This window comes from Eptatretus burgeri, chromosome 9, assembly GCF_056783735.1.
Source record: "Eptatretus burgeri isolate ZD-2024b chromosome 9, Ebu_testis_v1, whole genome shotgun sequence".
Classification (NCBI taxonomy): Eukaryota; Metazoa; Chordata; class Myxini; order Myxiniformes; family Myxinidae; genus Eptatretus; species Eptatretus burgeri.
This window is the reverse complement of record NC_140969.1, coordinates 96,688,171-96,716,033: the sequence shown is the minus strand read 5'-3', so window position 1 is coordinate 96,716,033 and position 27,863 is coordinate 96,688,171. Positions and strand designations below refer to the sequence as shown.

Genomic DNA, 27,863 nt, shown 5'->3' with positions numbered 1-27,863 from the left:
GTCCTCGAACCCCCTCTCCACCCCAAGTCCTCGAACCCCCTCTCCACCCCAAGTCCTCGAACCCCCTCTCCACCCCAAGTCCTCGAACCCCCTCTCCACCCCAAGTCCTCGAACCCCCTCTCCACCCCAAGTCCTCGAACCCCCTCTCCACCCCAAGTCCTCGAACCCCCTCTCCACCCCAAGTCCTCGAACCCCCTCTCCACCCCAAGTCCTCGAACCCCCTCTCCACCCCAAGTCCTCGAACCCCCTCTCCACCCCAAGTCCTCGAACCCCCTCTCCACCCCAAGTCCTCGAACCCCCTCTCCACCCCATGTCCTCGAACCCCCTCTCCACCCCATGTCCTCGAACCCCCTCTCCACCCCAAGTCCTCGAACCCCCTCTCCACCCCAAGTCCTCGAACCCCCTCTCCACCCCCAAGTCCTCATACCCCCTCTCCACCCCCAAGTCCTCAAACCCCCTCTCCACCCCCAAGTCCTCAAACCCCCTCTCCACCCCCAAGTCCTCAAACCCCCTCTCCACCCCCAAGTCCTCAAACCCCCTCTCCACCCCCAAGTCCTCAAACCCCCTCTCCACCCCCAAGTCCTCAAACCCCCTCTTCACCCCCAAGTCCTCAAACCCCCTCTCCACCCCCAAGTCCTCAAACCCCCCTCTCCACCCCCAAGTCCTCAAACCCCCCTCTCTTTAACATCCACCAACTAATGCTAGCAGACAGGACACCCAGTTTAACTTCCATCCGAGGGACGGCACACACATTGATACTTTGCCCTGCCTGCAAAACACTTGGAGGACAGTTTATAGCTGGGTCGAGATGTGAACCCAGGATAGACAGTTCAGAGGCAAGTATGCGTGCTATCCTGCCAGCACTTGGTTTATGTATAAAAAATAGCCAAACGAACAAAGCCTTGGTTCAAACAGGAACCACATCTTGTTTACAATCGGGTGAAATGAATATGTAATGTCTTGCGTGTGTTTGATTCATCAGTTGTGGACAAGAGATGGCTGATTCCACAGGAATTACTGTGAGGTTTTATGGAATGCTGAAGTCTGTAAAGTCTCAGCTTTTGAAATTTAACTTTTGTTTCACTATAAACTTGCTTTTTGCTTTTGACAAGGTGACTTTTTCTGATTAATAATAAATGGTATGGAAGATTAATCCCATAGGTTTTGTAGAATTTTACAAAGGATATACATTTTGTTATTCCTTGCTGACTTGTTATTATACAATTATATAACATTGCTAAGAGTTACAGTTTACACGTTGTTAAACCACTTTGTGTTTTTTCTTTTCTTCCCATGTCCCTATACTCCAGTTTCGGTGTCCAGCACGATGGTCAAGGCAATGAGTGTGAGGCCATTGGCAAGCGTCCATTCATCATGTCCCCACAGCTACTCTACGACAGTCGTCCTCTCACCTGGTCGCCTTGCAGTCGCCAGTACATCACCCGCTTCCTCGAGTATGCAGCATCCGCTTTCCTCGTTTAATAACCCCCGGTGTAATGTTTACACGAGACTGCAAACAAGGGTTGATAATTGCCTGTGGGAACCTCACATGGAAGGGTGTGGGTAGTTGGGGTTTGTGGGGAAAGGGTCAAAAGTATCATTCTTATGGCATTTCCGTTCAGGTTACGAAAACTATCATTATAATTATCATTATTAACAGAAACTGACGTGACGATACTTTTTTTTCTGCCGAAGCAGTCGCGGATGGGGTTTCTGCCTGGATGATGCTCCTTCGGCCTCAGGCCTGGAGCTACCAATGGTGCCACCCGGTGTGCTGTATGATGCACCGCATCAGTGCAGGCTACAATATGGGCCTGATTCCCGTTTCTGCCGAGGCATGGATGTAAGGCTGAGTCGTTTGTGGGGAAAAAAAAACCACATTGTAATAGCCACCGCCTTTTACATGATCATTTTATACTAAATAAACTCCCATCTTGAGTTCATATTCATTGTTTTCTACTTCACTCAATTGTGATTAAGGTGATGCAATGACAGGGAATACTGTAAGACACCAACATTCGCAAGGGGATACGTTCCTGGAAAATGCTGTGAATGTAGAATCCGTGAATGTCGGCCCATTGTTTCAATGGGGGAAAAGGGGGGATAGGTTGGTTGGTTTATTTATTTATTTTAACACTTCAGAACTGGTCTCCTTTATCTACCACCACTGATATTAATTCACCCTGGGAATTCTTCCACGGAAACCTGCTCTCTCTCTTATGCACAGATTCATCCCTCCTCATCTTCAAATATTTTCCCTATCCTCCCACTCTCGGTACTATACTCTGAATCTTATGGAAAGGCAGTTGCTTTAAAACCACTTGCATTCTCCTCCTGGAAAGCAATCTCAGATCATTCCGCAAAGTTTGCAACGAGTGTGCGTCTACCCTCAGTGGAGCCAGAAAACAACATCTGTCCAATCTCAAGAATGAGCTTTCAAACTTGTCTCGTTCTAAAATCTGGTTGTGCCGTGTCAAGTCCATCTCTGGAGTACGCTGTCCTTCCATCCCTTTGCTCACTTCAAATGACACCACAGCCAATTCTGCTTGTGAGAAGGCTGGATGCCTCAATTCTGTGTTTGCTTCCAAATCTAGTGACCCAAACCCTGCCCCCCTATCTGTACCCATCCTTTCCCAGACTCGGTGTCTTTTGCACCTGAAAAGGTGAAAAATTTTCTGGCAACCCTCAACTCTGACTCTGCAACTGCACCGGATGGTATCGAGCTCGCGTGTCCTAAAAATCTGCTCTGCTGCTCGTGCACTTTCTCTCTCCGCCCTCTTCACCCTGTCATTTACCATCGGTCATCTTCCATCTGCTTGGAAATCAGTCAACATCGCAGCATTACTTTAAAAAGGTGCAAAAACGGATCCTCTTAACTACAGACAAATCGGCTTACTTCCAATCATCAGCGAGGACATGGAATCCATCATCGCAGTTGACATAAAATCCTTCCTTTTCTCCAACAGCCTCATCTCAGATCATCAATTCGGAGTCAGACTTTGTCACTCTATCTTGGACATGCTGCTTGTACTCCCCCAAAAATGTACGGAGGCCCTCAATTTCAGACACGAGATCAGGACTCTCTCTCTGGAGATATTTTGAGCTTTTAATATGGTCTGGCATCCCGTCTTACTCTCCAAAATTTCTGCCTATGGAATGCAAGGCCAACTCCACTCCTAGATTACTGACATTCTCCACTCCTGCAGCCAATGTGTGGCTCTCAACAGAACTCTTTCATCTCCTCTCCCTATCAAGATTGGCGTTCTCAGCCCCCATCTTATTCCTAATCATCATTAATGATCTCTCTGACTCTTTGGAAAATCCTCTTCATCTCTTTGCTGATGACTCCACTCTGCTGTGATATCCCTCATCCTTCTGGCAGAAGCAGCAGCCTCTTCTCTCTCCTCAAACCTTGACAAAACTACAAAATGTCAAACACTTGGAATATGTCTTTAAATCCTGAGAAATCCCACACACTTGCTCTCTCTCCAAAAGGACTGTACCGCAAACCCTCCCATCTACTTTCTCACCCAACCCTCTCGAAGAGGTTCAGTCACTAAAACTCTCGGGTCTCCCTCCCAGCCGTGATCTCTCTTGGGAAAGCTACATTTCAAATTTGGCCTCCAAAGCCAGACGTCAAACTGGGTGTCCTCCATGTGGTGCTATTTGAAGTGAAGAAAGACAAGCGTGCACCAGAGACTGACTTGACAAGGCGCCACCAGATTTTTAGAGGGAGACAAGTTTGAAAGCTCATTTTTGAGGTTGGACAGACGTTGTTTTCTGGCTCTCCTGAGGGTAGACACACACTTGTTGTGGGCTTTATGGAATGATCTGAGGTTGCCTTCAGTTGGATTTGCCTTCCAGCAGGAGAATGCAAGTTGTTTTTAAGTAACTGCCTCACCAGAGTGCTCAGAGTACCAAGAGTGGGAGAATGGGTGAGATAACTGATGATATGGGATGAATCTGTGCACAATGGAAGAATTCCAAGGCTGAATTAATATCAGTGGTGGTGCATCTCGGAGATCAGTCCTGAAGTGTTTATCATACATATATATATATATATATATATATATATATATATATATATATATATATATATATATATATATATATATATATATATATATATATATATACACATATACTTTATGAACCGCAAATATGCTGCGTCTGCAAATAGTGGGACCATGAATACCGGGGTCCGACTGCATTTGAAGGTATTTCATGAAAGGTTTTAAGTTCATTGAGTTGTTCAGAGATGACACAAAAACAGTGGGTCAGAAAAAACAACTGCCAACTTGACAGTAGTTTGGACAAATAGTGTCCAAACAAGGATGGAATCGACAGAAGGGGACAAAACGGACAAGACAAACAGACACTCAGAGGAAATAGAAAAGTTCAGAAAGTCATACATGGGTAGTGGTGGGTTGAGGGAGGACGTTAGGGATAGATCAATGCCAAGAACGTAGGTCATGGATGGAGATGGGAGCACAGCCTGAGATGGCCATCTTAAAGGACTGGAGCGAATAACATGAGGAGAGACTCAGGAAAGTGGGTCCACAGATGAAAGAAGAGGAAACAAATGAGCAGAGGTGAGCAGTAAGCCTAGATTTGAGGAGGGTAACAAGGTATGGGATGCAGAATGAGTGTGTGTTTGGTTAGAGAGGGGAGGAGCAAGTGGTGGGAGTTAGTGGTTGAGTGAAATAAAGCATTGAGATTGACACCAGCCTTCACAGAGACTGGTGTTCCACTGTAACAATGCATCCACTTTATTGATAATGGTCTCAGTGGGATAACACAGAACTGAGATAGGGGGCAGAACACATAATCACAAATCTGAGTGAAGCATCACTTTTGAGGCAAATCAAACGAGCTCCCACGTGCTCTGGAGTAATGGGTTCGGTTGCGGATTGCACGATCGGGCTTTAAATGAAAAATTTCAAAAGAACATTCAAATTTAACTCAACTTTTTCCTCCTAAGGATAATTTACCCACGTTCTCACTGAACAGCCGTTGGAGTATGAGCAGCCTTCACTGCTTTCTGACTCTGGGACGATGACCCATAATATTATGTAATCTTATATTGAGTCGCAAGCCCTCAATACCTTGTGGTTAATACACAACTACCGAGTAAACATGCTGGTATATCACTAGTTGGTGGATTTACCCCCAAAAAATCTCAAAATTAGTTATTATTAACAATGTAAATTTTATTTCCTTGATTACTAACGATGTGAAAACAGCACCCTTGTTTTTGGAACTGCTTAATACGATTGGTCAATTTAAATGTTTTTTGTTTGTTTGTTTTTTCCATTCAAATGTTATTTGTTAATTATATTTATATTTGCTTATTACCTCTGCCACCGAAGGTAGTTGGAGGTTATGTTTTCACCTGTCTGTCTGTCTGTCTGTTTGTTTGTTTTCTGTCTGTGTGTGAGCAGGATATCTCAAAGTTGTTGATGGATTCGGACGAAATTTGGTGGACAGTTTGGGTGTTTGACGAGGAAGAATTGATTCATTTTTGGTGAAGATCCCAATACGGATCCGGAATGATTCCTCACCATTGAGGATGGGGCCAAAAATAAGATATTGCATGATGTCTCAAAATGTGGACGACTCATGACAAAACTAGGTGGATGAGTTGGTTCGGTGACAAGAACAAGGTGCGGATGTAGATCCGGCCTATCAGTGGGACACAAAATGTAAACTGTTTAGCCTGGCGGAGGTATGCACTCTAGTGAGTGCTGTACTCATTTTATTTACTTATTTATTTGTTTGCGTTTTTAATTTTTTTGAATGTACACACGTGTCAAAAGATTTCATTTTTTATTTTATATTTTGGCAAAACAAAGAGTTTATCTGAGAGCATGGGATGGCACGTAACTTTGCCGAGTCTGGGTTCCATTCTTGGCTGATTGTTCCGAGGTAGCTAGTGCACTTACATTTGAACCGTCTAGCCTGGGTTCCATTCTCGACAGACTATAAACTGTGGGATCGGTGCTTCGCAGGTTGGGCGTTGCATCACAAAGTGCACCATCGCCCGGATCGACGGTAAACTGGCCTTGCCGTCTGCTAGCGTTAGTCGGTGGATGTTAAAGATTCCATGACGTCTTTGTCAAAGAGTAAGTGAGCTATCACCAGCACCCTGAACAATTTTTTTTTTTACAAATTTCTCTCCAAATCGCCTTCAGTTTAATATCAGACCCGGCCAGCTGGTTTGTAAAAAACTTGGGCCAAACCTCCCACTCGGTCGGCCCCTACAAAAATGTGGGATTAATTGGGGCCGTTAAAGAATTTTCGGGGTATTCGGATGGAAAATGGAGAATTTGGATGCCGGATGATAGAGAAAGGTATGAATGGTTCTTGAGTGAGTCCAGTACAATGCGTCACATTGATTAATGTACCAGTATTTGTTTTAATGCAAAGTTTAGATGGTGGTTAAAGGTGTCTTTTGAGGGCCACGAGCTGCGATGCTCTTCTCTCTAGCTCCCACTGCCTCATGTCTACAGAACGTGTGCCACACACTCTGGTGTTCTGTTGGAGGCACATGCCACTCCAAGCTGGATGCGGCGGCGGATGGGACCAGCTGCGGTCAAGGCAAGGTGAGGACCCACTTACATTAGCAATCGTCCGATGCCAATCTTTTAAGTTTGCTTTCCACCTGTTAAACTCATCTTTCATCAGGGAGTCTTTGATATGAGGCCACGGGGCGTCGAGATCATACATGTCCCCCTTGTCCCTCTTGCTCTCCAAATATTTTACATTAATTATTTACAAAGTATCCTGCGATGAAGCGGTGACTTGGCCAGGATTGGCTCTCGGCCATTGAAATGTTGATGACGCGTCGTGGATGCCATGCTGCTCCTTCAAACAGTTTGAGACTTCCAAAGGAAGAAGTGTACTAAGCATATAGTTTCATATTTACTCGAGCCCCCGGCTTAAGAGATCCACTTGTAACCATTCCAAAAACACAATACCTTGCTGAGGTGAACTCATGAAATGTGCTCATGAGCTCATGTTTGCAAACTACTGTGCACTACCCAAGCTGGATGCTTTTCTTAAAAAAAAAAAACCAAAAGGGTTCCCACATCAATGTAAGCAGGGAAATGCTTGGTATAATAGACTCGAACACAGGATCACCAATCTCGAGTGGTTAACAACAAGTGTGGAATTACCCTAACACAAATGTGTAAATAACACTTGGGCCAAAAATGCCTGCGATGGTCTTGCATAGTTGGTGCACAGAAGAACAGCTGAGACATTCTCAAAGGGCCAGAGCATCCGCTTTGATGTGGAGTGCATGGTGAACAATGAGGAAGAGGCTGCTTTAATTACGAGGTCATGTAAGAACGATCCTCTTTGAGGCTCCGGTTATAAGGGCCTTGTTTGTCTGTAGAGTATCTGCCGGTATTGAAAAGTTTCCCGGGGGTATCGGAGGAAAGATAGCCACAATAGAAGAAACTTGTTCGGGCTTTTATGTTCCATAACTTGCAACTCGACCTGACTCCATGGCTTAACGGTTAGAACGTCAGCTGTGAGTCTGGTAGGTTGGTGGTTTGAACCTCGGTCGAGTCATACCAAAGACTCTAAAAATAAATTGTATATGTGCTGCTTCCTTGCTTGATGGCTCAGCATTTAAAAGGGATAGAGCAGGGACAAACAACCTTAGGTTGGTAACTATTTCACCGGCTTTGATGGGGCCGATGGCCTTCTGCATTGAAGTACCTTGGAAGGGAACTTGGATTATATTATTTACTTATTCACCCCACCAATGCTGAATTGCAACCCTAACCCTATCATATCATTACCCCAATGTATACTCATCACCATCGCCATTTCTAAACCTAATTGATCAAACTCCCTTTGTCTTTTTTTATTTTTTTTTGCCCTCCACATGTAGTGGTGCTTTGATGGAGAGTGTATGGAGATTGGAGAGCGGCCGGGTGGTGTTGACGGTGCATGGGGAAGTTGGACCGGTTGGTCAAAGTGTACCCGAACATGTGGAGCCGGTGTAGAGTCTGCGCAACGTCAGTGTGACAGACCCACGTAAGCACCGCATTCACTCCAGAGAGCCATGGTTTAAGGGATTACTTAAGGGCCACAGTTATGCTTTGATTGAAACCAATCTTTGGAGAAAGCCGACAAATGAAGAATACGGTAGATCATCAGCAATCACTTCGTCTTAACCTTCACACTTTGGAATCGTCACAATAATTCATGGACTGGTGTTTGTTACTTGGCGAAATCTTCGCTTGATCTTCACTTGATTTTGTCAAGTATGTTGGTCTGTTCCATTTGTTGGTTTGTTTGTTTGTCCGGTCGTCTACAGCCCAAACGGCTGGACCAGTCGTTCTTAAATTTTTACACCTGATAGGCAATCCACCTGAGACGGTCTGCGTCCAAACCCCGTCTTAATCGGACTAAACGTCGCGACGTGACGTCACACAACATGAAAACACATTTTTGGACATAACTCAGTGACCGGAAGTCGTAGCGACTTCCGGTTGACGCCAAATTAAACTTTATTCAAATATCTAAATGATTACTAAATGCATCTTATTACAAATTACGCATAGTTTTCACAAGCGTATGACGTCAAAGTTTTGTCTATTGACGTCATTTTTAAAAAACATATTTACGCTCGTGTGCAGCCGAAACTACTGAAGCAATCGTTCTCAAATTTCAACACGTGATAGCCAATCTTGCTGAAATAGTCTGGGATCAAACACGTCATAATTGCACTTAACGTCACGACGTTAGGTCAAAAAAAGGTGAAAACAAGCTTTTGAACAATTACTCAGTAACCGGAAGTCGTAGCGACTTCCTGTTGACGCCAAAACAAACTTCAATGGAATATCTAAATGTTTTAAAATGCATGTTCGTACAAATTATGCACAGTTTTCACAAGTGTATGACGTCAAAGTTTTTAGCTATTGGCGTGATTTAAAAGAAATTGTATTCGTTCTACAGGTCACAATTCTTAACCGATTTGGATGAAATTTTAACAGCTGATAGAAATCCACAGTGCAAAAAGATGTGTGACTTTTGGTGATGTTCAAGGTCAGGATCTGGATTCTGCATCACTTTATATTATCGCCCATTATAAACCAATGGGTAATTTTGTGAATTACACACGGCTATTTCTCTAACAGTTTTGCACTTATTATATTGAAACTTATACTGTCTATTTATGCATGTAATATTAACGTGTACAAAGTTTGATCGAAATTGACCCAAGGTCAAGGTCAGGGTCACCCAAAACATGAAAAAAACACACATAAAATACATATTTTTGTTTTGCAACATATTTCAAACCTGATAACGGGATCGTAAAGCTGGTTGAAAAGCAATGTTCGTAGGTATTTTCAAATATTTTCTACGATCAGAATGAAGGCAACAAGCACCGATGATAAGTTGTTGAATGTCACATGGTGGCTTTAAATGAGTTGTGAAAATTTTCAATCTGCTGCTGTTACCATGACAACGCGCGCCTGATAATTGTTATTTGTGACGTCGCATCATTTTATTAATGTACGAACAAATAAACACCACACATTCCATGACATTACAGCTTGGACCATCACACGGAAAGGTCAACTAATTCGTCAAGTGTCGTGCTAAGCACGATTTTTCATTTGTGTGTTTGTTTGTCTGTCACACGACTCGTCCTATACTTCTGGGTCGATTACATATAAACTTTCTACATAGGATCAGCATGACCCCAATTAGTGTTTCAGGGTGTTTTTATCTTTGCCCGTGGTCTTGGTGAGGGGAAAGGGGGAGAAGCAAATTCTCCATATAAATGTGTATTGTGTAGAGCCACCTCCAGGTGGGGGAGGGTATTACAAGTTCCCACCTGTTGTGGTACAGTATTCCTGTCCCCATGTTTTCTAGTGCAGTGCGGTGTTTTGAAATATAAGCAGGAGGGATTTTTTTGCTTCATGCACGTAACCTGGGATATTTTTATTTTTATTTTCTGGAGCAATTGTGGCAGCTGTTAGTTGCCTATATACCACCAAATAAAGGTATGTGTCAGAAGAATGGGTTGCATGCTGAGAACAAGATCGCCCAAAGGATGGGTACCCTGCTAGTAATCTATACCTAAAAAAAGGCCTCTCTCTCTCTCTCTCTCTCTCTCTCTCTCTCTCTCTCTCTCTCTCTCTCTCTCTCTCTCTCTCTCTCTCTCTCTCTCTCTCTCTCTCTATCTCTCTATCTCTCTATCTCTCTATCTCTCTATCTCTCTATCTCTCTATCTCTCTATCTCTCTATCTCTCTATCTCTCTATCTCTCTATCTCTCTATCTCTCTATCTCTCTATCTCTCTATCTCTCTATCTCTCTATCTCTCGCCCTCTCTATCTCTCGCCCTCTCTATCTCTCGCCCTCTCTATCTCTCGCCCTCTCTATCTCTCGCCCTCTCTATCTCTCGCCCTCTCTCTCTCGCCCTCTCTCTCTCCCTCTCTCTCTCTCCCTCTCTCTCTTTGTATGTGTTCTTTCCGTACTTTTTTACACGGCCGCATCTTTTAAGTTGCAAACTTGGGGGACAAATCCAACTTTGTGTGGAGGGTAGCATAGGCCTTACATGGGGGAGTGGGGGAACTAACTTCGCTCTGTAAAGCACCAACAGTGGCAGACAGTATTACAATTTCAAATTTCCTTTGGCAACAAAGTGTTACTTATTCACGTTTCTCTTCCTGCGCACTGCAAGGTAAATTTGCTGGTAAATAATAAATAAACAAACAAATTTTGATTGCAAATCTGAGCTGTAAGCATCAATTAAACAAGCTCAAATGAGCTCAGATCCTCGTCCTCTTAATGATGACGTCATAAAAACGAATATGACGTCATTGTGATGTATCAGGTTTGCGATAAATTATCTGTGCTAATGCCCGGCTTGATTCCCACAAACAAAATTCAAACAGCTTGCCTAGTTTCGGACATAATGGTATAGGCGATTTCCATTAGCAGCGATATTATGACGTCAACTTTTTTTTCTAGGAAGAATTTCCAAAATCGGAGATGGTTACTGCCTGCACGTGGGCTTTCTGCGTATACATGGCAAGTTTCACGAAGATCCGATGAAAACTCTGGGTTGTGAAACAAAAAATGTCAAAAAATAGGAATGACGTCATAAAAAATTGATATGACGTCATAGTGATGTATCATATGTGCTGTAATTCATCTCTGCTAATGCCCTGTTCGATTCCCTCAAACAAAATTCAAAAAGCTTGCCTAGTTCAGGAGATAATTTTTTAGGCGATTTCCATTAGCGGAGATATTTTTACGTCAGAACTTTTTTTTCTCAGAGGAATTTTCAAAATCGGAGATGGTTACTGTTTGCGCAGGGTATTTTTACATATATACGCCAAGTTTCAGGAAGTTTCGATGAAAACTGTCGGCTGTGAAACAAATAAGTCCACAAGAAGAAGAACAAGAACAACAACGTGAGTAAGACTTGGAGATCCTCGACGAGGATCGAAAAAAAAAATATATATATTGAGTGTTCTCGTGTTCTTTAACATAATGGCTTAGTTTGAGGATTCTTCTTCCTCTGCTGCTGCTTCCTCCTGTCCTTCTTCTGTATGCAGTGCATGGCTGTGAGCAGCCTCATTGGCTGAGGGAGTGACTTTGCCACTGATGCAGTGCCCCCTGTAGGTTAAAGCAGGAATTTGTAATTTGTTCATGGTGCCGGTGATAGCTCTCCCACTCTTCGAGAAGGACACCATGGAATCTTTCACGTCCACCAACTAATGCCTGCAGATAGGACACCCAGTTTAACGTCCATCCGAGGGACGGCACACACAATGATGAATCGCCCTGCCTGTGAAACACCAGGATGACAGTTTATAGCTGAGTCAAGATTCAAACCCAGGTTAGATCGTTCAGAGGTGAGTGTGTGTACATCTAAGCCATCCTGCTTAGACCAAGGATTTCTCTATCAGGTGTTGTGTGAATTTTATTTTTTTAATGCCATTAAAATTTACATCAAACTTCTCCTACCTTATCCATGTTCCTGCTGTGCAGCCCATATATATATATATATATATATATATATATATATATATATATATATATATATATATATATATATATATATATATATATATATATATATATATATATATATATATATATATATATATATATATATATATATATATATATATTGGCTGCTTTCTTGCACAGCTCTCCTGATTGTGGGATGATCATCCAGGATTTGTTATTCAATACGGAAAGGCAACACCTCGACAGTTGGTAGATAATGTATACAAAGCACGATTGCAGACATGCTAGGATATCACCAGTCGGCAGATTTCCACTTTTGCCTCAACTATGCTCATTCGTTCCAAATAACTTTTTTCCCACTGACCTGTTGACGCCGCAAAACTAGCAGTCTGGGCTTGTAAGAGCAGTGATGTCTGATTGGTCGATTTTTAGTTTTGTTGTTTAAACTATCATTCTCATTATTTATATTCATTTATTTAATTGTACATGTATTCATTTTTCTCCATGTTTATTTTATACTTTCACACCCATGCATAATTATTTCTTTTCCTTTTTTTATATGCCATATATATATATATATATATATATATATATATATATATATATATATATATATATATATATATATATATATATATATATATATATAATGTGATACCGGTCGTCCGTCCGTCTGTCCATCCGTCTGTTCCTGTCCGCACTCTAACTCCCAAAGTTTTCAACTTTCACGTTTCATATTTGGTACATTAGGTACAGACTGTGGAGACGGTATGTCGCGACATATGTTCGTCATCTAAAGTGGTTGCCATGGCAACCAGGATGCTGTTTTCCATGTCGTAGCACAATTCTGTATATACCTTCTTGTTCGGGTGTATATTGTGCTCACTTGAGCTCTTGTTTTTTTTTCATAACCCACCCTGCATGTTTCCTTCAGACAGACCAAACAGGACTTGATGATGACGATATCATTATGTACCGTGTGATTTAACCAAGCAGGAACAATTGGACAGCGCTTCATGGGTTAGTTGTAAATATCAGAGGTGAACTGAGGAAATAGAGGAGGGGGGAAAAGGAGACAACTTCCTGCTCTTGATTTTCTGCCACTCACTTCAAAGCTCAGTGTGAAATCCCCAGCACGCGTGCCAAGAGGACTGACCCTTGTTTTGAGGATAAAAGGCATCACAGCTGGCATTGTCTGCTGCCAAGTAATGGTCATCCGGAGGCATTTCTCTCCCTGCTAAATGGATTCAGGCGAGGTGGGGGGTGAAGGGGTGAGGGGAGTGGAATGGTTATTGGAGTTGATGTGGAGAATAGGCCACTCATAAAAAAGCAATAAAATGTATGGATCTTCTGCTTCTCCTTCTTCTTTCAGATGCAGCACGAGGCTGCTGGGTAGCATCATTGGCTGATGTTTCTGCAGTGCCATTGATGCAATGCCCTCTCTCTGTAGGTTACGGCAGGAATTTGTAATTTATTTGGTTGCCGGCGATAACTTGCCGACTTCGCGAAGGACACAGTGGGATCTTTAACGTCCACCACTCATGCTGGCAAATGGGACAACCAGATTAACGTGCATCAGAAGGACTCGGCACTTTGTACCGAGCACCCTGCCCGTGAAGCACCAATTCAACGGTTTATAGACGGGTTGGGAATCGAGCCCAGGTTAGCCAGCTCAAAGGTGAATGCGCTACTTCTGCACCATCCCTTTTAGGATGATGTGTGAATGCATTGCACATAGGCCAATGCAGGAAAGTCATTAATTGATCAAGTACATGTGCACAGCGTGATGAATTCTGTCTCACGTTTACTTCATGCTCATGCGGACATGGAGCTTGCTCACAGCTCGGCCATTTCCCAGGACAGAGAAATCGGTTTCTGCAAGAGAGGCAAGGCATGAGAGGTTCTATATACCTTCTACACAATAATGAAATCTTCCAGTGGCAGTCATGGAAATGTGAAAGCTTGGGAAAAGATGGGCAAGGCCAGAGAAATGAAATACAGTATCCGCTACTTCTTTGCTAAATTCTGGGTACGTCATGGGGGAATATGTGGGTGGGAGAGGGATTGTTTACTTCGTGTGACTGTACATCACAGGATAGCAAGCTACGGGTATTATTCCCTGGGTTGGAATGGTTAGGACACGTTTCGGGAACACCTGTGACAAAACAAAACAATCGCTAAAACTCGTGGGATTATCACAAAGCAGTCGACTTCTAAATTATACTACAGATCAGTTTGTGGAATTTGGCAGAAAAATGGACGAGTGTGCGCCAGACGATCCTTGCTTTCAACTCTTCAAAACTTAGTTTGTTCAGTCATTCACAAAGAGCTTGCACTCACTGTCGCAGTTCACAAAATAAATCATCCAACCAAATAAAACCTCAACAAAGGATGATTATTATACTTTTATCATTATAGTCTTATCATCATCATCATCATCAGATATCACAAATTCAGAATTGGATTCATCACTGAAAGCAGCCTACTCGGAGAAGCAAATGCCACATCACGTATAATTCGATATTTTCCGATGCCGAGACGCGTAAAGTCGCTTTGTCATATCGAATGAGTCTGTCAAACTTGCCACGGGCAGAACGAGTTCGAACAACCATATGCTAAGCATGTGGTGCCTGTTTTGTCAGGCCTCGCTGAACAATACCTTGCTTTAAAATATTTCTTCCATCGATGGCCACGTTACGATGAAGCATTTGGAATTTTCATGAGGGCACGGCATCGTACGTCAGAACTTCCTGTAACTGCAACTGTTCTATATTCCTTTTCATCAAATACAATTCTTTCAGGATAACAAGTAGGGGCTGCGGGATAGCTTTGTGGGCCAGCGTGCTCTGAATTGTCTGGCCCTGGATTTATTCTCACGTGGAGTTGAAACCGACTAAAACAGCTGGCCTGAGCTTGGGGTGCTACATCTTGGAGCATGCCAACCTCGAAATAAGTTTTGCAACAACACCAATAAGCCTCTTTTTTTTTTACTCTGTACATTTCTGCTTGTTACTGGTATGCACCATGGAGTCAGTGAGGTTTTTATTTGGGACTAACATTCAGTTGCTGCATACACATTGGTGAAGCAAAAGTCACAACACATTCGCACACGTTTACTAATACACTCGAATAAATGGAACTAAAGTCACTAAACAGTTGCATGATTTATTAATTTATTTGATGTGGTTAAAGATGTTGTGTATTTCAGAAAGGCACAAACTCTACAAGGCATTCGGGATTATGTGTAAGCCAGGTGTTTGCATTCTGCAGTCACTGTGCTGTGCAATGTGTAACTGTGCAAGAACTGTTTGAACACTCACCTCAAAGGGCATTAGAACGATGTTTAAGTTATTTCCCTTTGTTCCATTTATGCAACTGTACGAATAAATGTATGCAGCTGTATAGTGACTTTTGTATATGTATGTATATATGTTCATACAAGGTGTCCAAAACATGTTACCACGATTTGGTTTGATTTCAATTTGATTGTGGTAATATGTCAAATATAGATATTTAATATTTTTATGTACACATATGAGTACATACAGCACCAATAGAGAGTCTACACCATCTATCCATCCATCGGGACCATGCTCTGTGCAGAGCGTTGGTGCTGCCTAATCAGTCTCGGAGACTATCGAACACAATCCTGGATGGGTCGCCACTTTGACGCAGGACACCAGCAAGCTGGCACTCATTTTGCCGAGCTCAGAAGGATGACAGGCAGAGTCAGCCCCACCTAATATTAATTCAACAGCCGAGTGGGATTGGAACTCAGGATCCTAGGATCCCAAGTCCACCACCCTAACCATTAAGCCAACACCAGGCATAAAGTGTACACCCCCTTTCAAATTTATTTTTTTACCTTTGGTTGCCTTGTAACCTGGAATTAAATTCCATTGAATCAGACTTTTTCGACCATTATTTACACATCGTATCCCATAATTTCCAAGTCAAAGACAAATTCTACAAACTTCAGAAAATTAATTAAAAATACAAAACTAGAATATCTTGGTTGGATAAGTGTCGCCCCTCTGAGTTACTACTTGGTGGAAGCACCTTTGACAGCAATTACAGCTGTGAGACTGTTGGGATAGGTCTCCACCAACTGTTCAAGCTCAGTCAAGTTGTGTGGGGAGCGTTGATGGACAGCAATCTTCAAGTCATGCCACAGATTTTCGATTGGATTTAGGTCGGGACTCTGACGTGGCCACTCCAGTGTAGCTTTGGCTGTGTGCTTCGGGTCGTCGTCATGATGAAAGGTGAACTTCCGTCCCAATTTCAGCTTTCTTGCAGAGAGTAGCAGGTTTTCCTCTCGGATTTTTCTGTATTTTGCTCCATCCATTTTCCCTTCTATCCTGACAAGTGCCGCAGTCCCTGTTGATGAGAAACATCTCCAGAACATGATGCTGCCACCACCACACTTCACAGTGGGGATGGTGTTCTTTGGGTGATGTGCTCTGTTGGATTTGCACCAAACATAAAAGTTTTACATTTAGGCCAAAAAGTTCCATCTTGGTTTCATCATACCACAAAACTTTTTGCCGCATGGCTTCATAATCTCCGGAGTGGTGTTTTGCATTCCTCAAACAGGACTCAGGGTGGCCTTTTTGAGTAATGGCTTCCTTGTGGAGTGCTTGGGATATTGTTGTCACATGTACACAGTGACCAGTCTTTACCATAAAGGGGTGTAGCTCTTTCAGAGTTGCCATTGGCCTCTTGGTGGCCTCTTTGATCAGTCTCCTTTCTTGGTCATCCAGTTTCAAGGGACGGTATGATCTGGGCAGGGTCTTGGTGGTACCATACGCCTTCACGTCTTAATGATTGTCTTGACTGTGCTCCAGGGGATATTCAAGACCTTTGAAATATTTTTTATACCCATTCCCTGATCCGTGCCTTTCCACAACTTTCTCCCAGAGGTCTTTTGAAAGCTCCTTGGTGCTCATGGTTGAATCCTTGCCATGAAATGCACAACGCAGCAAGGAAACCCACAGGAACAGCTGATTTTATTCTGAAATACTCAGAATCAGGATAATTTAACACAGGTGGAGGCCAATTAACTTGGTGTGTGATTTTGAAGATGATTGGTTACACCTGAGCTAATTTACAATTGCTGTTATCAGGAGGGTGAACACTTATCCAACCAAGATATTGTAGTTTTGTATTTTTAATTAATTTTCTGAAATTTGTAGAATTTCTAAATAAAGGTGAAAAAGTCTGATTTATTCCAATTTAATTCCAGGCTATAAGGTAACAAAAGATGAAAATTTTTAAAGGGGGTGTAGACTTTGTACAGGCACTGTATATCGTTATTGGCCCTGGTGTCTCAGTAGTGAGGAATCGCTTAAAAAATTCTCACATTACGGATCTTCACCAAAATTGAATAAATTCTTCCTTGTCACACACCTAACCTGTCCACCAATTTTTGTCCGAATCCATCCCCAACTTTTTGAGATATCATGCAATGTCGTTTTTGGCCCCATCTCTCAATAGTGAAAAAACACTTAGAAAATTTAACAATTCTTGTATCCGCATCCAGATTCGGATCTTCATCAAAATGGAATCAATTGTTTCTTGTCACACACCCAATGTGTCCACTAAGTTTTGTTCAAATCCGTTCACAACTCTTTGAGATATCGTGCTATTTATCATTTTTGGCCCTATCTCTCAATGGTGAAAAATCGCACTTTGGGGAAATTTGTTTTTATGTCAGCTATCTATAATTCCAGGTGTGTGTGTGTGTGTGTGTGTGTGTGTGTGTGTGTGTGTGTGTGTGTGTGTGTGTGTGTGTGTGTGTGTGTGAGCGTGCGTGTGCGCGCGCGCGCGAGCGTGCGTGTGTGTGTGGTGTCTGTGACCACTGTTTCTCGCCAGTGTTTCTTTTTTTTTTCTTTTTTTTTTGCACGTACGGCCACACACGTATGAGCACGCACGTATGCCCACGCATGTACGGGCACGCGAGAGCGAAGGAACGGCCTGTGTGGTTGTTGTTTCTGGCACGTGGTTTGAATTTTATTTATTTTATTTTATTTTTGCACGTACGGGCACGCAAGTATGGGCACGCACTAGTAAGTTCAAATTAGAACGTTTTTTTTGAAATTGAACGGATACATTTTGGTGTCATCGTGTTTTACGACTTCCAGTTCTGGAGTTGTAGCCCAAAACGTGTTTTACATTTTTTCCCATGTCACTTCATAACCCGTCGACCAAGTTTTTATGAAACTTTGTCATGCGCCATCGCAGGGACGGTACCTCCAATGTGCAAAAGTTTCAAAACGATTGGCTGTGCAGTTTTGGCTGTCGGCAAGCAGGCAAACAAATGAACAAACCGAACCGGAAATTAATTTCGCCAAGTAATAACAGAGCAGACTTGTGAATTTTTAATTTCGCAAGTAACAAGCAACCAAACAGACAGGTGAAAAAATAACCTCCGTTCACCTTCGGTGGCGGAGGTAAAAAATAAAGTACAGTACTCCATCGTCCAGTCATCCGTTGATGTAGTACATTGCGATTGGTTGTCGTTCGAGCAATCAGAAATTGTCACCTGCAGAAGGACTATAAAAGTATTGGTGGTGATGTCACTCTGTTTGCTTGATTGCCAATGAATCAGATATCTTATGTCGACACATGACTGCACGATGAAAGCATTTCATTTTTACACATGCGACGTGTCTCCCACCTTGCTTGACAAATTGTCTTCAAAACCGACTGCACTCTTGGATTACTCACTTCCTCTCCACTCGGAATCAACGTGCGGCTCTCTACGGGATCCTTTCTTCTCCTCCACTCTCCTCCAGGAATAGGACTTTTGGGAGGAGTGCCCTCTCCTCAGCGTTCATACTCAGTGAATAGGACTAAATGCTGTACTGTAGTTGCTTGCTGTTGATGAATCTCTGTCGATTCCCACTCAAAAAAAAGGGAATAGTGCACAAATTCAGTGTTCTACATCCCCATCCTATTCCTAGTATTCATCAGCGATCTCTCTGACTCTCTGGAACATCCTCCTTATCGCTTGGCCGATGACTCTTTCCTCTGCCATTGCAAATCCAGACAAATCTCACACTCTCACTATCTCAATGTCTCTCTCCGAAAGAACCGTGTGACAAACTTCCGATCTATTTTCTTAACAATCCTCTTGAGGAAGTTCGGTCACTCAAACTCCTGTGTGTCACTATCAGCCATGATCCTTCTTTTGTAAACTACATTTCAAAGTTGGCCTCAAAAGCCATTCACTGACTGGGCATCATCCATCATACAATGTCTTTCCTTGGCACAACTGAACTCCTCTCTACATACAAGGCCTTCATCTGCAGCATGATGGAGTACAGCTCTCCCCTCTGGGCTAGCTCATCTGCCTTGCACCTTGTTCAGCTTGACGCTATGAAAAAAAGAAGCTTTTAGGATCATTGGAATCGCCCGTGATGAAGCGGAGTTTTTCGGCCTATCACTTTGTCATCGCAGACAGGTCAGTGGTCTCTCTGTCTTCTACCGCCTCCTTTCTTGTCTTGCACCCGCTGCTCTTTCCGTGGTCTGTCCCCCTTCCCCACGTTTCCACAGGATGCATGCGGTCCACCATGAACCCTCTTCTTGTTAAACTCCTAAAATCCAGAATCACTCCTCATCGACACTCAAATTTGTTCGTCTCTTTTTCAGCATGTGGAACGAATTTTCCCATTCTCTTCAATCTCATTCTTCCCTCCACATGTTTAATACAGCTGTTTACCACCATCTCAGATCCAAAATTCAAAAAAAGATCTCAGACCTCAATCCAAACCCATGATAATCTCTACCCCCCTAACCCCACCCACCAAGCCCACCTTCAAAATTTCAATTTTTTCCCTCCTGAGAGTTTTTGTTTGTATCCATCTTGTCCACCCTGTGTGCCATCCCCTATCTTCCTCTCTGTTTTGTCCATCAACTCTGCTATCCCCCCCCCACCCACCCCCGGTACTGTTCCTTTTGTCCTGCGACGTCCTGGTCCGTTCAGTGTTCCCGCTCTTTCATGAGCCTTGACTCTGTATCAAAAAAAATCCATAAAACCCAGGCACCTGACCTCTGCATCAAACTTTTCTTTCATTGAGCATTTATTATGTAACGTGTGTATGTGTTTTTGAATTTTTTTTCCATATCTGCCGCTTCCACCCATATGGAATCGTGCTTTGTAATCACAAATACCCCCTTATGGTTCGCTGAATGTATCCTTTGGAATAGACATGTGCAGACGCGAAGGTTTGTTTTGTAGCTATAGCTTGCGGTTGTAAGAAGTTTCCTTTTGGAAAAGGCAGTTCATAGTATTCTCAACAATCATCAACATTGTAAAATTGACAACTTGGGAGAACATTGCTCCTTTTCCACCAACATGCCAAATCTGCCCCCAAATTATTTTTGGAGTTTCTGCATTTTCCCGACGAGTTAACAAAGACAGAGCTGTCTGTCGAGAAAGGTTTGAACTTTAGCATTCCACCAGATACGATTGTGTTCACTTTTATTTCTTCAAGTTTTCTTATTATTCTTACATGAGAGAGAATTACAATTATTATCATTCATATAAAACAGAGCATATGTAGAATGAAGAACTCGTCTTGGGAGTGAAGGCTGGTGTTGCACAGCTTCGGTGGACAGGTACAACAACAGATGAAATGAACAGGATGTAGATCGAGGTATGCTAACCACCGTGGGAAGCAAGGAAAGCTGACATTTCAGGCATTAACCCTTCATCAGAGCAGAAGGGTGAACGCAGACCATAAGTGCTTTCTTTCCCCACGAGTGGATGGATGTCAATGCAACCTTATATCGCTTGAAATGGAGCAGTGTGAAAATCAAAATTTCGAATTTGGAAAATCTTTACCTTCGCTTCACCATGTAACACCCTTTTGTTCTGACAAAGGGCTAACGCTCGAAGCGTTCATGGCACCCCCATTCCCCCTGGCAGTAAAAATACTCTTATCAACCCTCAGTTCAAAAAACCCATAAACCCATACTGTTTAGGTTTTATAAACTGGGTGGACGTACTCGGACATTCTACATGCCATACTGTAGTTGCTCGCTGTCGATGAATCTCTGTCGATTCCCACTCAAAAGAATAACACTGTGGTTTTGACACCAAACTGGCAATGTACCAACCTGTCACCAGGCTATTCAGTTTTTTTTTTTTTTTTTAAATTGAAGTCACTCCAAACAAGGCACAAAGCCACTCTAGGTAAGGGGTTAAGAAAGAAAAATAAGAGGAGAAACTGGCAAAACCTTCACCTAGTCCTGAAACAAGGAAACCTCTTCACAGGACCACTGTGCAGGAGGGGGTAGCTAGGCCAGGTGGAAAAACAAATTTTCCTACACTCCATTGGGTGTTTTTTGGGAGACACCATCTCCATACTGGATAGGCGTTGGCTCCCGAAGGAAGCTCATCCACCGTTTGTCAGGTGTTGTTTTTCGTCCTGGCAGGGTGTTGCAGTCACTCTCCCCACCAGCAAAGCCAGTGAGGGGTGTTGGCTTAGCCAGCGACAACCCGACCATGTGGCAGGTAGCATTGGGCTACAGGTTACCAGTGGTAGTCCCAAAAGACTGACATGAGTAACATGAAAATAATATCTGGACGCGCTTTTATTACTGCGAGCAATTATGCCACCGAGCCGCCCCGCTATGATCAAACCCCGTTTGATCAGACACATCACCCATTAAGTCATTCTTATCAATCTTGTTTTCTCCATGGGTAGTCGGTCACATAATGAAAGTTTTGCATTGATATTGTATGAGGTTTATTCCTTCGATCCAATATGGCTGCCAGACCACATGACCTCTGAAGTTTTAATTACATCTGCCACTGAAGGTGAAGGAGGTTATGTTTTCACCGCTCTCTGTCTGTTTGTTAGTTTCCGGAATCCTTTGTATTTCGGTAATTATGTTGGTCGGTTGTGTGTTTCATTCTGTGTGTCTATCTGTTTGTTTGTTTGTTTGTTTGGGTGTTTATTTACCCTGTAGTAGCCACATCGTTTCAGCGATCATGACCAAACTGGCTAAAGATGTCGGCCATGGTCCAACTTAGACAGTTGTCGTTTTTGGTGAATCTTGGTCAAAGGTCAAGGTCACTGAAAAACCGAAATTCTTATTTTCACAATAACGTCCGCTAAAATAGTCGTATTGACTTCAAACTAAATCCAAAATGTGCACCTTCCAATTCTGCATCCAACCATATGTCTCATTGGGGTGTCACAGCAACACCCTTCTTAGCGGTCGGGGGTCGAATGTCAGGGGGGTCGGGTCAAAACTTTCAAATTGCGATAAAAACAACATTTCAAGTCCGATTGACTTCCAAGTTATGATCATGACCAAACTATGTGCTATTAGTTTGGTTTTTCTCCAAACTAAGAAAAGACCAAACAAACTAAGAAAAGCGAAAGAGGGAAAAAGTGAAAGAGGAGAAAAGTGGGAGAGAGGAAAGCGGAATAAAGCGGGGCGAAAAAAAAGCCGGGGAGGGAGAAGAGAACGAGAAGTCGGCTTGAGAAGCAAGCAAGAAGCAGGTGGCTGACCAGCGCCAACAACAAGACAATTCGCCCTTCCCAGTGCTTCGGCAAGCGAGCATGTGGTGCGTGTGTGGGTGTGAGCAGCGCCACCAACAAGTGAGGCACGGGTCGGTCACCAAAAACACCAGGGTCTAAACCCGCGACAGACGATCTCGGTGCCCTCCCAGACGTCGACTGGCGATCAAGGCTGTTCACGAGAGGGTGCACGGCAAAGCTGGATGCTGGTGACGGACATGACACGCACGCACACATTTCAGGACGTTTTCACTTTACGGACGACTTTCTGGTGAGCGAGACGATTCTTTCTCTCCCCCTGAATGATCTGCTGGGTACCCATGTCTGTGTTTAGCTGTAAGTAAGTCGACCCCCGATAAGCATCTTCTCTTTGTCTCTTTCCTGTCATTTTGATTGATTTTGCTTTGAAATTCGTTCTTTATTAACCTCAGAAAAGAAAAGGTTCTTTTATTTATTTATTTTATTATTAACTAGTACGGGTCCGTAGGGGCGGGCCCGTAGGTGCGTAAACGACGACTGGATTGGGGCATTATTTCAATTAGATTGCACCAACCCTGTCATAAATGGACATAACTTGGGAAACACCTGGGAAACACTCAGGTCCCCAGCGTCAATTGTGACATCGTATCAAACAAAGAAGAATTGTGACGCCCCCTCTCTCTCGCCCCTCCTCTCTCCCCCTCCTCTCTCGCCCCCTCCTCTCTCGCCCCCTCCTCTCTCGCCCCCTCCTCTCTCCCCCTCTCTTGAATTGTGACGCCCCCTCTCTCTCACTCCCCTCCCTCCCCCTCTCTCCCTCCCCTCTCTTGCCCCCCTCTCTCCCTCCCCTCTCTTCCCCCTCTCTTCCCCCTCTCTTCCCCCTCTCTTCCCCCTCTCTCCCCCTCTCTCCCCCTCTCTCCCCGTTTCCCCTCTCTCTCCCCCCTCTCTCCCCCTCTCTCCCCCTCTCTCCCCCTCTCTCCCCCTCTCTCCCCCTCTCTCCCCCTCTCTCTCTCCCCCTCTCTCTCCCCCTCTTCCCCCTCTCTCTCCCCCTCTCTCTTCCCCCACTCTCCCCCCACTCTCTCCCCCCTCTTTCTCCCCTCCTCTCTCTCCCGCCTTTCTCATCCCTAGTCTCCCCCTCCTCTCTCGCCCCCTCTCCCGTCCCCCTCTCCCGTCCCCTCTCCCGTCCCCTCTCTCGTCCCCACTCCCACCCCCTCTCTCTCCCCCTCTCTTGCCCCCTCTCCCCCCTAGTCTCGCCCTTCCTCTCTCCCCCTTCCTCTCTCCCCCTCCTCTCTCGCCTCCACTCTCATCCTCCCCTCTCATCCTCCCCTCTCCCGTCCCCCTCTCTCGCAGGTATTGGTCGACAGATAAATGGCCGTAACTTGGGAACCGCTCATCCGATTAATATCAAACCTCGAAAAGTCACATCCGCGGGTCCCCAGCAATATTCCTGGCAAGTTTCAATCAGATCGGACCATCAATCGTGCAAAAAATAATAAATAAATAAACATTAATTGTGACGTCATTTGTGATGTCATAGCACCGTGTCTTGTCATTGGTCGACAGAAAATTGCCGTAACTAGGGAACTGCTTATCCGATTAGTATCAAACCTTGAAAAGGCACATCTGCGGGGCCCCAGCAATTTTCCTGGCAAGTTTCAATCAGATCGGACCGTCAATCGTGCAAAAAAATAAATAAATAAATAAATAAACATTTAATTTTGACGTCATTCGTGATGTCATAGCACCGTGTCCTGTCTGGTTGACAGACGATATATAGGTCGTTATTGGTTGACAGACATTGGTCATTGTATCACGTTATTCTTTTTATTCAATTATTGTGCTGTTATTGTGTACTGCCAATTATTGTGCTATTATTATTATTAATATGCTGTTATCATTATTCTGAGAAAAAATTGGCATGATAAGGTGAGAAGGTGGAACGACACCTTCAGCTGCCATATATACACCTTTTCAACACTGAAAAAGCAGTAAAATGGCCGTAACTTGGGAACCGCTCGTCCGATCGATATCAAACCTCGAAAAGGCACATCCGCGGGTCCCCGGCAATATTCCTGGCAAGTTTCAATGAGATTGGACCGGCGGTCGTCGAGAAACGGCGGTCACAGACAGACAGACACACAGAGATTGCTGGAATTATAGATAGATAAATCATTTGTCGATTTCCAACCTGTCCGTGTTTGTCCTTTCCTTCCATTGGTCTAGCATTATCCGAACCGAGATAGACTGGGAGGTAATTACCACAGATTTGACCAAAAAATAGTCGGCACGTCGTTTAAATGTTAAACCTATATTTCCCATGGCTCGTCGATCACATGTATGAAGTTTTGCATCGATCAATCAAGTAGTTCAATAGAAGGAATTTTTTTAAGGCTTTCGTTCATTCCAACATGGCTAACAGGCCACGTGACCAATCATGTTTTAGTTATAACCCTTGTATCCCCATGAGTAGTCAATGATATACTTAACGTTTCAGATCCATTTGTTCAGCAGTTTGAGAAGATTTTTTTATTGTTGTTGTTGAACGCTTTTGGAGATGCCCAAATTTCTCCTTGAATCCAATATGGCTGCCATGCCTTATGGCCTATGACGTCACATTATCAATAATACAATATCCCTGGGTAGTCACACCTCTGTTGAAAGTTTTGTGTCATTCGGACAAGCGGTTGCAGTGGAAGCTAATTTAAAAGCGAACGAACATGTAAAAGGGTGGAGGAAATAAAATAATGAATAAGAATAATCTGAACAAAATCAATCGGGTACCATCCAGGATGGCTTGACCCTGTAATTATTTTATTTCCATATATTTTACAGGACTATATGCTATAATCACTATTCTGCACTTTTTCTAATATGCCACCTATTATAGCACTGCCATGAACACTGGGGGGGGGGGAGGGGGTTCTTTTTGGTTGACTTTTTAAAAACAGGATCAAAGGCTTGTAGTGGAACACACACACACACACACACACACACACACACACACACACACACACACACACACACACGACTGTTAGACGAGACAAAGACAGCCACTGAGCTTGGGACAAGTGCGGTCACTTCTCAGGATACCAGTGGCATCACAACACCGCCTTTCTCACTGCACACAGTGGGACATTTCCTGAAGAGCAATTTCCTCCTCCCCATGGATGCCAACCTACGGTTGTTTGTCCATACTCTATCCTTTTGAATTCTGAACGTCAAGCAAGGAAGCAGCACATAATGTTTATAAAAGTCTTTGGTATGACTTGGCCAGGGTTTGACCTGCCAACTTCCCAGACTCGGAGCAGACGCTGGCAATGTTTTCAACTTGTTTGAGTTTAGGTCCTTTCAATTCAGTCGGAGAAAATGATTGTTAGAAAGCATCAGTGACAGCTGATATACTTTATACATTATCAGATGGGCAATGCTTCTCTAGAAAAGTTAAATCACCACATATCTATAAGCTGATAATGAAAAGCAACATACAAAGCATGTTACATCATCGAACAGCATTCCTAACCAAATGAAGACGACATCTTATTAAATTACTTTAGATAAGGCAATTGTGAGTTTTGAATGAGTCATACGATATAACAAGTTGGGTCACCCAATCAAAATCGGGTTATTTAGACTTTAGTAAAACATCAAGAAGCCTCACGTTGGCTTCGCTGTTAGGATGGCTGGCTTGGGATCCTGGGGTCCTGAGTTTGAGTCCCATTGGCTGGTGAATTAACACGAGGTGGGGTTGACTCAGCCTGTCATCCTTCTCAGGTCTGTAAAATGAGTACCAGTGAGTACCAGTGTACGGGGTAATAACCCAGTACCAGTACCAGAGTACCAGTACCAGAGTACCAAAATAAAATGAGTACCAGTGTACGGGGTAATAACCATTTGGGGGTAACCTGCGTCAGAGTGGCAACCCTTCCAAGACTGTACTCCTTTCCAATGAAACTGTCTCAGTAGCCCGATGTGCCTTTATGGTGTGAAAGGAGTGGTAGTATATTATTAAAGCATCAAGAAGATTATTGTTTTGTAAGTGTATTCCCCATTACGTATGACCTTGTTTAAGGTTATCAAGAGCATGTGACCACTCCGTACACTCAGTGTAGTCCCGCGGAGACTGTGGACCCTTTGTGTATTAATTTCCATGTGCTTCCGGAAAATAAATATTTAAATGCAAGTGATTTGATTCCCCACAGAGAATGCGGAAGCTTGGGGACGCAAACAAAGCTCTGCCACTCTCCCCACCGAGGAGGGGGTGGGGGGAGGGGGGGCGGACACGCGACATCTGTCTGATACTCACCCAAAGTGCCGTTATTTCATGTTATAAGATCGGTTTTATTAAAAACTAGCAAATACAACCCATCATTTCGCTGACAGGTCAATAAAGTGGGTGGCGGGGGGGGGGGAAGAGAGAGAGAAGAAAAGAGAAAGAGAGAGAGAGAGGAGGCAAAGAGGATGGGGACAGGGGAGTTAGGGGGAAGGTGAGAGAGCGACACATCACCAAACGTTGCTATTCACTGTGGGAGGGATGGGTGCGTAAGACACACACGCAGAGACAGTGAGAGAGTGACAGAGGTGTCGGAGGAGAGTGTTGCATTTTATGAGGAGGGGGGAGCGAGGGGGGAAGAGTGGGGGAGAGTTGGAAAGAAAAATATGACAGGTGAGGTGGGGTTTGCAAAGAGAATGATATGTGACGCTTAATGACTGAACACGAAAAAAAACTCCCCAAAAACGTCTCAGAACAGCTGTACACACAATGACACAATAGAGTTTGTAAAGTAGTCCACTGGCACGCCTGCAAAAATTTTGATATCCCAGTTCGAGAAAATATGTGGAAAAATGAACCAAAAGCAATCACTGAAAACATTGAAGTCCCACTCATGTAAGACATAATGATCCCATTGGGCGTGAACATCGAAAACAAAGCATTGTGACCAGATATCATACTTAGGTGCAAAAAACAACGAAGGCATTGCTAATTGAGGTGTTAACACCGGTGATTTTGCACTAACGATACAGAAATCAGAAAATGACCAAATACCAAGATCTCAGGCATGAAGTGAAAAGATCCTGGAAGCTGAAGAATGCCAAAGTTGTACCAGTGATGATGAAGAACTTCAGAGATATTAAAAACCATCCCTGGGAATATCACTACAAACAAACTACAGTTGGAAGCCGTCCTGGGCTCGGTAACGATCCCGAAGAGAGCCCTCGGCACAAAACTTTGAAAACAGAAAACTTCACAGGTTGGTCCGTGGATCGTGACCCCTTACCGAAACGAAGGTGGATACTTCGAGCCCCCCCTGCCCCCCAGAGGAATCCATTCCACATTTTAAAACCCCATATGT

At 43.7% G+C, this 27,863-nt stretch overlaps 1 protein-coding gene across 2 annotated transcripts in view; it reads left to right on the top strand.

Moving 5' to 3' along the window:
* The window catches only part of ADAMTS7 (ADAM metallopeptidase with thrombospondin type 1 motif 7), a 168,909-nt gene that overhangs the window by 13,723 nt on the left and 127,323 nt on the right, over positions 1 to 27,863 (top strand). For both annotated transcript variants that reach the window (XM_085896244.1, XM_085896245.1), the window contains exons 8-11: positions 1,311 to 1,454; positions 1,699 to 1,843; positions 6,510 to 6,602; positions 7,901 to 8,046. In XM_085896244.1, the coding sequence (XP_085752370.1) occupies positions 1,311 to 1,454; positions 1,699 to 1,843; positions 6,510 to 6,602; positions 7,901 to 8,046 (528 nt within the window). The remainder of the gene's footprint in view (positions 1 to 1,310; positions 1,455 to 1,698; positions 1,844 to 6,509; positions 6,603 to 7,900; positions 8,047 to 27,863) is intronic.